A 12965-nucleotide genomic window follows, 5' to 3' on the forward strand; every position below is an offset into this window, starting at 1 on the left:
ACAGCTCTTATTTCTTGCTTGGAGTCATTTCACATACATTGGCTGTGAAAGAAACTTGCTGAAGTGATGCTTCCAAGGGAAATTCCTAGCATCCTCATGATTTCGGAGCAGGTTCTTTGAACCAAGTAGTGATTTTGTGTTGAGAGTTGCTTTTACTAATCCCGTGAATATTCATGCTGGGAAAATTGTGGTTTATTTGCTCAGCCAGTGCTTCAGGCTGGACATTCTGCAATACGATGCTGAGATAGATTTTTTTTTTTTTTGCAGGAGACCTAATTCAAGTGAGCAAAGTACTCAGGATAGAGGTGCATAGGGTAATGTAGAAGATCAGGACAATAATTCTCCCTGGACCATAATGTGGAAACTGGATCTCTTTTGTGGTACTTGTCACATGATTGTGCAGACAGGCTGGGTTTGCGTAATTCTTAACTGATACCTGCCTTACTTTGCTACATTGTGGTGTGCTTCTGGCCTAAATTTGAATCTATCTGACAGCATGTACAGCATTAGTCAAGTGATAGTTTATTTTTTTTGGTATATTTTGCTAAAGTAACTTTTTTCTCTTTTTCCTCTGTAGCACACATCCACTGTGAGGACGTGTTTGGCATTGTGGGAGAAAATTTTTCTTTTCCAGTAAAAATAGACCGAAGAATAGTGGAAATTACTTGGACAAAAAACAAGGACAAAGTGGCTGAATGGGAGGGGGAAAGAGAAGCAACATATTATACTTCTCTCCTTAACAGAGGCTTGCTTGACAAGGAGAATGGATGCTTAACTATATATAATTTGGAGAGCAGTGACAATGGCACATATGTGTTACACTACTTGCATACTGTGGAAGAAAACTATGACTTAACTTTTGACCTTTTTGTGTTAGGTAAGTAGTGGAAGAACTGCATAAAAAAATTGCAAACAGAAACAAAGGAGGGCTGTTCTTTGGGTCTGTCGTTAAATTGCTTAAGCACTTTAAACAGATTTCCAGATGTGGCATCTAATTTGTGTGCCCATCATTACTTGCTTGCTTGCCTGCAGTCCTTGCCTGCCTGCGGTCCTGCCTGCGGTCCTGCCTGCTGCCGACCACCTGCAGTGAGACTTCTTCCCGCCACCCGTGGGTTCTAAGACTGGGTTGCAGGAGAAGTCATCTGCACCTAATACAGAAATACCTAGACCATCTCAGGAATAAAGTAAGGGATTGTATTTTGGGTATTGTTTATCTCCCTAAGGTGTTTGTGCTTCTTACCCGCACACAAACCGCGACCCTATACGGGACAGGCGTCGGGCATTTCCCTCCTTCCTCTTCCCCTCTTAGATAATAAGAGTTAATCTGGGTGTGTAAATGATAAGGTGTATCTAGATATAAGTATTAGGGTATATATAAGTGCTTGGTATTTGGTGTTTTAAAGACATTTTATAGATCCTATTTCTTCTGATTACCCTCTTTGAGCCTCCTGCCCCAAATTGTTCTATTTTTCCTCTCAATAAACCGTGTGTTTGTAAATTCTAATTGGGGGTTGGCTGCTGTTATTAGAAGCATTAGTGAGCACTGGAAAAGTGTGTCACCCAAAAAGTCAGTGCCAAAGTTGACTGCTCCTCTGTGAGAGGCGAGCGCTGCGTGCGGACCTCTCAGCAGGTCCCAATAAGTTAAAATCACTCAAAAAAATAAATATAATAGGTTGCAGATCGCGACAATATCTAATAAAGTTGCTCCTGCAAGCATATTTTACATGCTTGAATATCTGTGGCATCATCTAATGCAGAGCTATGCAGCTTCACTAAGTAGTTTTGGGAAATATATTTGATAAGTGTCTATATTAGTCCCGATGACAATGAACCATGAGGAGTCTCAAACTGGAGAATCACAAACAATGCCACTTTCAGAATTTAATTTCTTTCTCTCACACACACACAGACCCCTTACACACACGTATTTATCTATGCATTCTCATGCTGCTTTTGTTGCTCCAGCCCTCATTCTGTGCTAAAATTCAAGGTTGTTTATAACCAAAGTAAATACAGAATGTTTTCTCCCTTTTTAGATCCCCCTTCAGAACCTGAAATAAGTTGCAACATCAGTGGCGACAACTTTGTGTTAAAATGTGCAGCACGTTTCCAGCAGCCTCTGGATTATACTTGGAATTTCAGTACCACACGAGACGTTTATCAGAATCAGGAGATTATAATCCCTAAGAAGAATGTTGATGGTTCTGAGAAAGCTACATGTGTCATTAAATTCTCTCAAACAGAAAAGAGCTCTGAAATATCTTTGACTCGATGTTTTCCAGAAGAAACAGGTAATGAACGGGACAGGTTGTAAAGGCAACAGAGTGAGAGGCTAGTTTGGGAAGCAGCATGGACTTTGTAAGGTTTCTACTTATTTCTCAGGAAGTTGAATTTAAGAGTAGAAAGCATCAAAAGTGATTTGTCTGCTAAAAGTGTGTTTAAGGTTGGTGGAAGGGATGAGGTCAACAGTTCGATGCCCCCAGAAAGACATTTTTTTTGTGGGGATCCCAACAAAATGAAACATGTGACTTGAAATGAGTAATGGTAAAGAGGAAGACACACTTAGAAAATCTCTCCTGAACCTTCTAGCCTTGTGCAATTCATGCTTACAATTAATGTGTTCTTTGTATTGCTTTCTATGAACTGGAATGAAACTATGCAGTCATTTCAAGTGAGTCATCTGGCAGCCATTAGATAAAACAATTTCTCATCTAGTGTGTGTGGGAGTATGAGAAACAGTTCTTCTTCCCCACATAAGTCTAAGGAAAATGTCTTTTAAGTCAGCAAAGGCCTTCTGCTGATTATTCCCAGTTAACAGACTAAAACAGGCCTGCTGCTCAAGGACAAACAAAAGCAAAGCAACAGATGTGGTACAAGGGACAAGGCAGGAAGGATGAGCAACAAGTAATGCATTGCCCCTGCTAGTTACCACCCTAACTTCGAGCTCATAGATGCTCATTGGCTCTGGACAGTGACACTGACAGGACAGGAGGGCCACCAGGATATAAAAGGCAGCAAGTTCCACAACCTTTCCTCTGAGAGAACACCTTAAGGGCACAGTACTTTTTGCATTACCTCCCTAAAGGACACATTACTTCCCTGATACATCCCTGGTAGCCATTTGCCATTTTTACATTTCCCCTAAACCTTATCCCACAGTTTGTGTTAACCCTTAATAAGCTGGTTAACTAAACATTGGTCTCAGTAGCAATTTGTGAGCATGGTGGGGGTGCATTCTAACTACTACTCTAAAATACGGTCCTGCAGTGGCAGTTCCTCTGTGAGAGGTGAGTGCCACATATGACCCTCGGTCTTACTCAACAGCCCCTCCAAATTGGGGTGGGGGGAAGTCGGGAAAGCATCCTGACAGCCAGTACCCCCCCTGGCATTGGCTCACGACAGGGAGTCAATGAGTATACACCTCTTTTCCTCTTTCACAGACATACAAAAAGGAGAAAGGGGAGTTTCCCTGATGTTGCTTATTGCTTCGGGACAGCCATGGCTGAGCTTCAGGTCAGCTTGAGCAGCTTGAAGTTTTTTGTTTTGTTTGTTTTAAAACACAGGATGAGAATACTTTTGGAACTATCTGGTTTTAGAGTGTGTAAGGCACTCCCTAATTGACAAAATTTCCCACTTCTGTGCAAGCGTAATTTTCGTGGTTGACCAGTATAGAATTCTTCCTCCTCCACTGGAATTCTGTGTTAGAGACTTGTTAGAAATGACATGAGGTGGATTGACCTTGGCTGGCTGCCAGGTGCTTGTCAAGCTCATCTGTCACTCTTCTCCTCAACAGAACAGGGGGTAGAAAATACAACAGAAGTATTGTTGACATAATGACAGGGTGATTACTCAACAGTTACCATCAGGGGCAAAACAGACTCAACTTGGGGAAAATAAATGTAATTTATTGCCAACGAAAATCAGAGTAGGATAATGAGAAAAAAGAACAAATACAAAACACCTTCTCCCTACCCCTCCCTGTTTTCTGGACTCATGAAGAGTCTTAGTCACTAAGACCCTTGGGTAAGATCTGACTCAGCCTCTCATAGGCCAAAAAATGAAATAGTCATCACCTCTGAAGCAGTGATGAGCTTTCATTGACCTAGGGTCTTACTGTGTAACTTTTCTGGAGCTGGCTTAGGGTTTTATTTTAATAACTGACTCTGGTGTATTAATTTTTTTAAGGTTGCTTTAAAAAAACCAAATAGCTATAAAATATACTCAGGGTTCTATTTCTACTGAAGTAATGTATAGCAATTGCTTTTTAACTAACCATTCACTATTTATTTTATAGGAGGCAGCTACAATGAAAGAAGCAGAGATGGTCTTATGGCAGCTTTTGTTCTCTTCTTCATTGCTATTGCAGTACTACTAGTACTCGTGTACAGAAGAGGTATGTACAGAATTTCCTAATTGAGCTTAACATGCTTCAGGAATAGCCTGGTCAGAGGTTCTATAGAATGCATGAGTTTCTGACAGTGGGATGTATTGTAAATACAGCAGTAGAAACAGGTACATCTTATGCAAAGACTAGTAGATTTGAAGGAAATAATATACGGAACTTTCTTGCACCTAGACACTGGGCTTATTGTACTGGAAAACACTGTAGTTTGTGTTTGCATGTTTCTCCTTCAGAATGGATGTTTCATTTACTGTGTGTATCTGCTTACCAAGTATCTATGGCCTCTCCCATTCCTTTCACTGCCTTACTTTGAGAGCATAAAAAAGCTGCCCTCAAGATAAGATGCATTGTCAGGACCAGATTTTATCAGAGTCCACTGAATACCTTACGCTGAGTCTTAATCTTACAACTCCACGTGCTCAAGTGATAGATAGGGACTGCTGTGCCTCCTGTCAGCCTGTATTGCCATCCTCTTGGAGTTCTAGATTTGTATCTTGATCCACCCCTACACTGAATTTGAGTATCTGTTTTGTAACTCTGAAAGCTTATTCCATGTATGTATCTCATGCTGCCACCTTTTTAGGTTGATAGGTTAGGTTGTATTCTGGCTCGAAAAAGAGATGCACACCATTTCTTCTCTTTGTATTTGAGAAGGTCCTAAACAAGAATATATTGCCTCATCCTAAGGGTGCTCCATGGAAAATTCCTGTTGGTGTCCAGGTGTGAGTCACCACTTGGGGCTGGTTGCAGAGTGAACAAAATGGGATGCATCTCCTAACTGGGAAAGAATAATTGATGATACTCCGTAGGGAGGCTCTGATGAGAGCATATGTACATGTATATATCATGTGGACCTTACATTTTTCTTGATCATTCTCCATTTAGTTTCTGCTGGCATGAAATCATAAAATGAAATAGGTGGGAATGAGTCTCTGGAGGTTTCATCCAACTTGCTGCTCAAAGCAGGACCAACTTCAATGCTCAATCAGGTTACTTAAAGCCTTATCCAGTGAAATTTTGAATATTTCCAAGGATGGAAGTTCCCCAGCCTCTTTTGGCAGGTGTTCTTGGGCTGAATCATCCTTGTGGGGAAGCATATATTTTTTTCTTATTTCTTTTAGGTCTTTCCCCTTTGCAGCATGCAGCTGTTGGCTCCTATCCTTCTGTCCTGTACTTCTGAGAGGAGTTTATTTTCTATGTAAGTTAGTTGTAGACTGCAATGAGCCATCCCCTTAGCCTTCTTTTTCTTCAGGCTGAACAAAGCCAATTTTCTCAGCACCTCCTTGGGCAACTCCTGCTCCTTAAACATCTGGGTGGTTATTTGCTGGAGTGCCTTCAGAACATCAGTGTTTTTTCATTAGTTGGGAGGCCAAAAATAGACACAGTATTCTACTTGTGGTGTCACAAATGCTGAATAGAGGGCAAGAATCGTTTCTGTCAACGCTCTGACTATGCTTCTGCTAACACATCTGGTAGGCTTCTGCTGCAAGACCACATTTGTGACTAATGTTCAACGTGTCATCCACCAGTGCTTCCAGGCCTTTTCTGGAGAGCTGCTTCCTAGCCAGGGAGAGCTCAGCGTGTACTGCTCCATAGGGTGATTTCGGGAGGTGCAGAACTTTGGTTGCCTTGGACCATTGTGTCTTCTAGCACATTCCTCCAGGCTATTGAAGTCTCTCCAAGTGGTAGCCCTGCCCTCCAGCATATCCATTGCTGGCCCAGTTGCCTCACGCTTCTTTTGATGCAACTCAGGATACAGTTGGCTTTCTGGGCTGCAGGCACACATTGCTGGCTCATATACAGCTTTTAATTTTATATTCCCAAAAGCTGTGTTTCTAACCCATGTTTCAGAGATCACTGAAGTCTAAATAGACTACTGATAGAATTGAAAGTGAAAGAAAGGAGAAGGATAGAGGGGAAAAAAAAAGCAACAACTTTAAGGTCTGTAAAGAGAAAGGGTTAAGTCAAAGTACAACACACAGATGAAATAAAGGAGATGTGGATTCTCAGCTGCCTTTGGCTTCTTACAGCAAATCTTTGTCACCTCAAGTAAACTCCTATGAGAAAGGTTTTGTGAAGCTGTGGGTATAACAATAAAGGTGGTTATGGTGTGGGATGCCAAGATGTTGTGGGAGGAAAGCTGAAGTTGAAATTAATTGTGAGTCCTTCAGTAAAGTAGCATAACGTACTGGTTCTCAAGGGTTATCTGCTAAATGTTATAATGAAACTGTACTTCAAGGCTGTGTTGGTGTGTTTTGCAGGCTATTGTGCTACCTCCAGACACATTCCTAGAAAGGATTTCTGTGTATCTACAGCTGTCAATTATGAAGATGAAAAGTCTGAAGCAGGTAAATAGTGAGATGGTGCCCTAAAACAAGGGAACACGAAGGAGGGAATCAATTTCACACATGGCTTTCACCGTCTAGAGCATACTAGCATGGTCTCAGTGTAGAGGTTACCATTCCCCTGTTGGCCTAGAAAGACCTCTTGCCTTAGGAATAATAAATGTTGATGGGTAGATCACTAGATGAGAAGTAAAAAAACACTGGATCCTTGTGTTTGTTAAAGAACAAATACCTTCTTAGAGTTTCAGCTTCCTTCTTGATAGGATGAGAATTGTGCTGTGTTTGCAAATCACTTCACCATCAATGGGAAGAACCAAGTGTGTATGAGGGAACCCTTTTTTATAGTAAATAAGCAAATCACCCTTTTGCATAATATTACCTTTTAATTGCTTGCAAGAGTGCAAGGATATTTTATAACATGTTTTCATGGGTAGGTGATCTTTGCTTTCAGCTGGAAGAAAACCTTGAAGGTAATGACCTAAGATAATGAAATGTAGTGGCTTCAAAGCTTTGTTAGTATTGATGGCAAATAGATCTGAGCCTCAACACACCAATTTAGAGATGAAATGTTTACAAGCTTGCAAAATGCTGTTTTGGGAGATAGAGCAGACTTCTTTCCTTAGAGAAGCACCATTTCTGGATGCAGTATCTTTTGCTGTCTTTATGCTCTAGGAAAGTGTTTTTACTGCATTCATCAGGCAGCTAAGCAAAGCCCCAGTTTTGCTTTCTTAGTACAGTTAACATAAATTTCAAGGAAATTCTGGGAGCTGTGTTTTTTTCTGGAAGTTCTTTTTACTCCAGAGGGATAGTGAAATACAAACATTATACTTCAAGTCAGAAAAACAAGTATGCTTTTTTCCCCAGGCTGTTACACTGATGATTCATTCTCTCACTAACTAACTCTTCCACCATTTTCCACAAGTGGCTAATAAAAAGAGAGTTGGAGAAGGCATAGTTTTTTTCTGATTAAGGGAAAAATCACTAATGATGTCAATGAGGGAAAGAAAACCCAGAAGCCCCTAGGTTTTGCTGCTTATTTTTCCTGCATGAATTGTAATGGGTGTAGAACAGCTTTCCTCATCTGGAGGAACGGGGGTTGTGTAGCTGATGGTACAGGTGTGGTGAAATGTGGGATTTTTTAATCACTTGCATAACTATTTCCACATACATAGATATGCACATAGGAGAAGGAGGTTTATTTTATGCCTATCTTGTGGAAGAAAGGAGGGAAATGTATGGCTCAGACAGCAGAGAATCAGGTTCATAGATAAAGGTTGTCTGACTGGACGCCAGAAGAACAAACCAGAATACCAGAAAGGGGAGTCAGTGCACCTTTATGCAGTAGACCCTGCAGCACCCAGGTAACATGAAATCACTGCTGTGCAGATGGGAAACAGTAGTCAAGGCTATGATGTTCTTCAAGATGCATGTACAAAGCAATTCTAATAGGGTTTCTGCTGGTAGGACAGCAGTATGCAGCAGTTGCAGTGGATGTGTACTGCAGAGCTCTGGACAGCACAGAACAATGACCTATGCTGGTGTGGGGAAGAAGTGGTGGAATGTGCTCCTAAGGGTACTGTAGCTCTTCTCTAATCTCTTTTCAGACAAAGAATTGAACAAAGAGGACAGTTCCCAGAAAGACGAGCAGACGGTTAACAATTGTGTGAATCAGGAAGGTAAGTGTGTGTTGTATGGAGCAGGTGGTGTTAATGACCCAGTGGGCAAATGGGCCAAGACTTCTGGAGTTGAAGCCTCAGCGTGACTTCTTTGCAATGCTTCTCAATAGAGGTACTGGGGGGATTGCACCCTGAATGCTGAATACCTGTCCTCTGCAAAGGTTTCAGAAATACAGTTAAACAGCTTTCAGTCTCTAGTTAAGGGCAGAATCAGTCCTGCATTTTTACCACCCTTGGAAATAATGCCAGGAAAGCATATGCACTTGAAAGACGTGTTTGGGGTTAAAACAAAAAAAAAAAAAAAGAAAAAGAAAAATAATAAACCCAGTCAGAGTGAGATGAAAATACTGGTCAAGTGGCTGTCCATGCTGAAGTGCTGGCTTCTGGTCTTCTGGTTAACATTGTTGGGAGATGGCTGCAAGTGAAGCTCCAGTCCCCCCAGTATGTTCATGAAGCACGTAAGTAAGGAGCAAGAGCTGATGTGAAAAAGAAGAAGCTTTGCCAAGAGGAAGCTTGGAGAGATTGCTGCTCTGTGAAGTGAAGTCAAGCTGTTCTTCGTTGTCTGCGATGGAAGACAGTATTCTGTGTGTGTTTGTGTGTCTTCTTCCAGCAGCTGGCAGACAGGCTACATGACAGTTCAAACGGTCAGGAAGATTTCTGTGCAGCGTTAGGGACAACTTCTTCACACACAGCCTACCAGATGCACCAGCAAAGGCTGATGTGCAGATGTGCCTGTTGCTCACTAAGAGGGGAGGAGTGGATGGGGATGTGGTCCTGAATGGTTTCTTTGGCTGTAGTGACCAAGTTGCAGCTGCAGAAAGCAGTGAGGAAGGCAACCGTCAGCCCTGTGATTTTGAAGAGCGGACTTCCACTTATTCAGGAAGATGCCAGGCCAGGTCTCATGGGAGACAGTGCTGAAGAGCAAAGGAGCTCAAGAGAACCATCTTGTTCTCCAACTGTAAGGAGGACTTGCTCCATACATGAGCAGAGGCCATCCTGATGTTCAGGAAAACAGGCAGTCAAAGCAGAAGATCAGCTTGGCTATGCAGGGAGCCCCAGACAGGGCTCCAGTGCAAAAGGGACTTACACTAGATGTGGAGGCAGGTTAGGCTACAATGGGGGAATGTAGGAACACTGCCCGAGTAGATAAGGAAGGTGTCAGGAAAGCCAAGGCTCAGCTATATTTCAGACTTGCAAAGGACAACAAGGGCAACAAGAGCTGCATCTGCTGCCACATTAACTGTAAAGGAATGAAGGAGGAAAATACAGACCGATTCCTGAACTGAGGAGCATGATTTAAGGCTATCAGACAAAACAAGCTTGGGTACTTGATGTGTTCCTTGCATCAGTCTTCATTAACAAGGTCACTCAGACTCAGTGCTTTGTCAAAGGGCTCAAGAAAAACTACCACCAGTCAGGGATTACTTGAGAAAGCTTGATCCACACCAGTGAATAGGATTATCTATATGGGTAGAAAACTTGCTAGATTGTCAAGCTTACAGGTAGTGGCTGATGGGTTGTACTCCACATGGATGCTGGTGGCAAGTGGAGTACTGCAGAGGTCATTTGCTATGGTGACCTTGACAAAGGAGAGAAAACAGTGCCTCTAAGCATAACTAACCACTAGGACAGGCTGCATGGAGTCATTGTGGAGTTTCTACCATGACGGTTTTTAAGATCTGACTGGAAGAACTCCTGAGCAACCTGTCTAGAACTGTATGTTGACTTTTCATTGAGGAGGATGTTGGGTTGGAAACCTCCTGGAATCCATCCCTGAGGGAACCTGAGTGAGTCTGTGCCTTTTATGAATTGTAGCTGGTGACTCCTCTCTTAAGTAATGGCTGATACCAGTGTGAAGTTAAGCAGTGAGATACACTCTGGAGCACTGAAACTCCCTCCTGTGATGTCTTTTTCAGAGCTCTCTGTCATACAGAGCAGCAGCCTGACATCCAAGTGTGCAGTTGACCATGATGTAACCGAGGGAGGTGAAAGCCTGTTCTGTGGTGGGGAGCTGTCCTGAGGGAAAGGTGTTGGCTTTCTGGTGTTAGCTGATGATGTAGGAAAAACATTAAGTTGTAGCTACTAACTCACTCTTATGGAATAGCCACTGCCTTGGAGCTGAGCAAAGCAGAGGACTGACTGTAGTTGTTTTTTGGTCTCTCTTCAGACATCTCTAAGGAGGAGAACAGCAGCTTGCTGTCCAAGCATGCAGTTGACCATGGTATAAATGAAGGAGGTAGGTTCCTGTGCTATGGAGCAGTCTTTATTTGTTGTGGCTTCTGCAGAATGCTTTGTGGTGGGTGATGGGTTATGGGTGCCACCATGGGTGCTGTGTGCCTTCTGTGCTTGGCCTTTGCAGGGTCTGGAAGGGATCGTGAGGACAGTGCAGAGTTGGGGATGGAGGAGAGTGGGGAGGTCTTGTATGATGGGAGCAGGAGATGTTGGTCAGGGCTATTATTGATGCCAAACACGTGGCCCAGCTGTCAGTCAGATTAATCTTGATACACCTGGGCTGGAGAGGGTGAGTGTTGTGATCTGGAGCGTTGTCTGACTGTTGCCTTTTGTCCTTGCAGAAGTGACGGTGGATGTGGAAGGTGGAAATGGGGAGCATCTGAGAAACTCTCGCAGCTGCAGTGAAGAAGGTATGTGCAGGGCAAGCTCCACGTGTCTTGGGAGAGTGTGCAGACTGGCACCAAGGCTGGGAGTGGCAGTGCTGGGCTAGGCTGTGTATGACTCTGGCCCCTTCTTGCTCAAGTGCAAAACAGTGAGAAATAATAGAAAGGCAAGGGTGGGGGCCGCTCAGACTAGGGATATCTTTCTTTTTCTCATTGTCTGCAGAGATGAGTGTTGTAAGTCACCACCACATGCTGCTCTCCTAGGTTGTCTCCTGGCACCTTATCCCAGGTTGGAGTGATACTGAGCTAGAGACTAGTGGAAGGGATGGGTAGTGCTATCAAAATAGGAGCAAAGACTGAATGACAGTGCCTTTGAACATCCATTTGGTTCCCCATATAATGTTACTCTGTGTGCACCAAGATGGAAACTCCTATGTGAGTGGGCCTTGTGTAGGCTTTATTGGAGATCAGCCTGTTTAGTAGCTGATACTTTATTGGAGATCAGCTTGGTTAGTAGCTGATGCATGTTGCATGCAATGAGTTGGGTTGGGCCTATGGTCTTGAACTTGCAGGATTCTAACTTCCTGCACTGTAACTTGCCTTTCCCATCAGTTTCATTGCTTGGTAAATAAGAGCTCTATTTGCAGTCCTCAAAAGAGATAACTCCAAACACACCTGGTTTTACCTTGTGGAAGAATTAGCAGCAGCATCACATGCATATGTGGTGCACAGCTGATACTAAGATAATAGACATGAAGCTTTGCATAAAAATGATGTCACAAGTGCCTTGTTATGTGATCCAGAGCAGCCTTACAGGTTACCAGCTGCTTAACAGGTGACTGGCAGTAAGTGATAAATGTTCTTCCCCAGTTGCAAGGAACCTGTCTAACCATGAGCAGGTGATTTTGGGTATAAAGTGGCTAATGGCTATTGGATCCCACCGGCTGTATAGCTGCCGTAATTGGGTTGGGTTTGATCATGTGCCAATGTCTTAATTAACTTCCACACTTTATTAGTATTTAAAGCCTGCAGTATTCTTGTATAACTAGTTCAGTTTATAGAAGTGAAAATAAAATAATTTACCTATGTGCTTTTCTTTTTTCTCTTGCTTCAGATCTTAAATCGTAAGCAAATAATTACTTTGTGGATCAAACAACGATGGAAGTGAAGTGGTAGAATTCAACAGTTAAGGAGCTGCTGTCTTTTCTCTTGGAGGTTTTCCACCAGCACTGAAGTAATCTATGAAGGAGTGATTTGAAGACTAGCTGAGCTCTTTCCAGTGCCTATTTTTTTTCTCAGAAGGACAACCTTCTTGTCTAGTCTTCTTGTCTTATCTTCACTGCATGAAGATAAATAGGCCAAATAATGGACAAAATATTTTGTGTTCTTTTGTATCCAGTTGTAATGAACAGTGTTCTACTAACACAGAATGTAACAGCTCAGGCCTTTTTTTATAATTGGAATTTAGAGAGTAACAAAGGCATTCATTTGCATGAATATGGATAAGCCAAAAACTACTCAGCTTGCTATGCAGTTTTGGATCAGCACCTTTTTACAGTCAGAAGAAAAACACTTCATCCTTCAACAGTTCCATGTGGACAGAAGTTTGTATTTTCTAGTCTGAATTCTCCAGCAGGAACTTGGTGCTTCAGATAAATGTTCTCTAAGGTAGCTATCTCCTGGACTTGGCAAAAGACTGGCAGACTGATAATCTCCTGATGGTGGTTGACTTTGTGATAAAGCTGTAATCCAGTTTGTTGTTATGTTGGATCAAAGCTGCTGCTATTAGCAGTGGTTTGTTTGGTGTGTGTTTGTTTGTTTTTTCCTAGAACTTTTGATGGTTTTTTGCACTTTTAGAGGGTATTTTTATGTCTTGGCTTCTGCCTCCCATTATTCTAAGATGAAGGCAACTTACTTATTTCTAGGG

At 42.5% G+C, this 12965-nt stretch overlaps 1 protein-coding gene across 1 annotated transcript; it reads left to right on the forward strand.

Annotated features, from left to right (window-relative positions):
• The first annotated feature begins 355 nt into the window (after positions 1-355).
• On the forward strand, positions 356-12166 carry CD58 (CD58 molecule). Its single transcript, XM_009998254.1, has 9 exons — positions 356-380; positions 578-877; positions 2037-2291; positions 4295-4393; positions 6664-6750; positions 8352-8423; positions 10591-10659; positions 10997-11065; positions 12153-12166. Exons 1-9 carry the CDS (start codon positions 356-358, stop codon positions 12164-12166), a joined length of 990 nt encoding a protein of 329 aa, XP_009996556.1.
• Positions 12167-12965: the final 799 nt, after the last annotated feature.

This window comes from Chaetura pelagica, unplaced genomic scaffold, assembly GCF_000747805.2.
Source record: "Chaetura pelagica isolate M959 unplaced genomic scaffold, ChaPel_1.0 scaffold65, whole genome shotgun sequence".
Lineage (NCBI taxonomy): Eukaryota > Metazoa > Chordata > Aves > Apodiformes > Apodidae > Chaetura > Chaetura pelagica.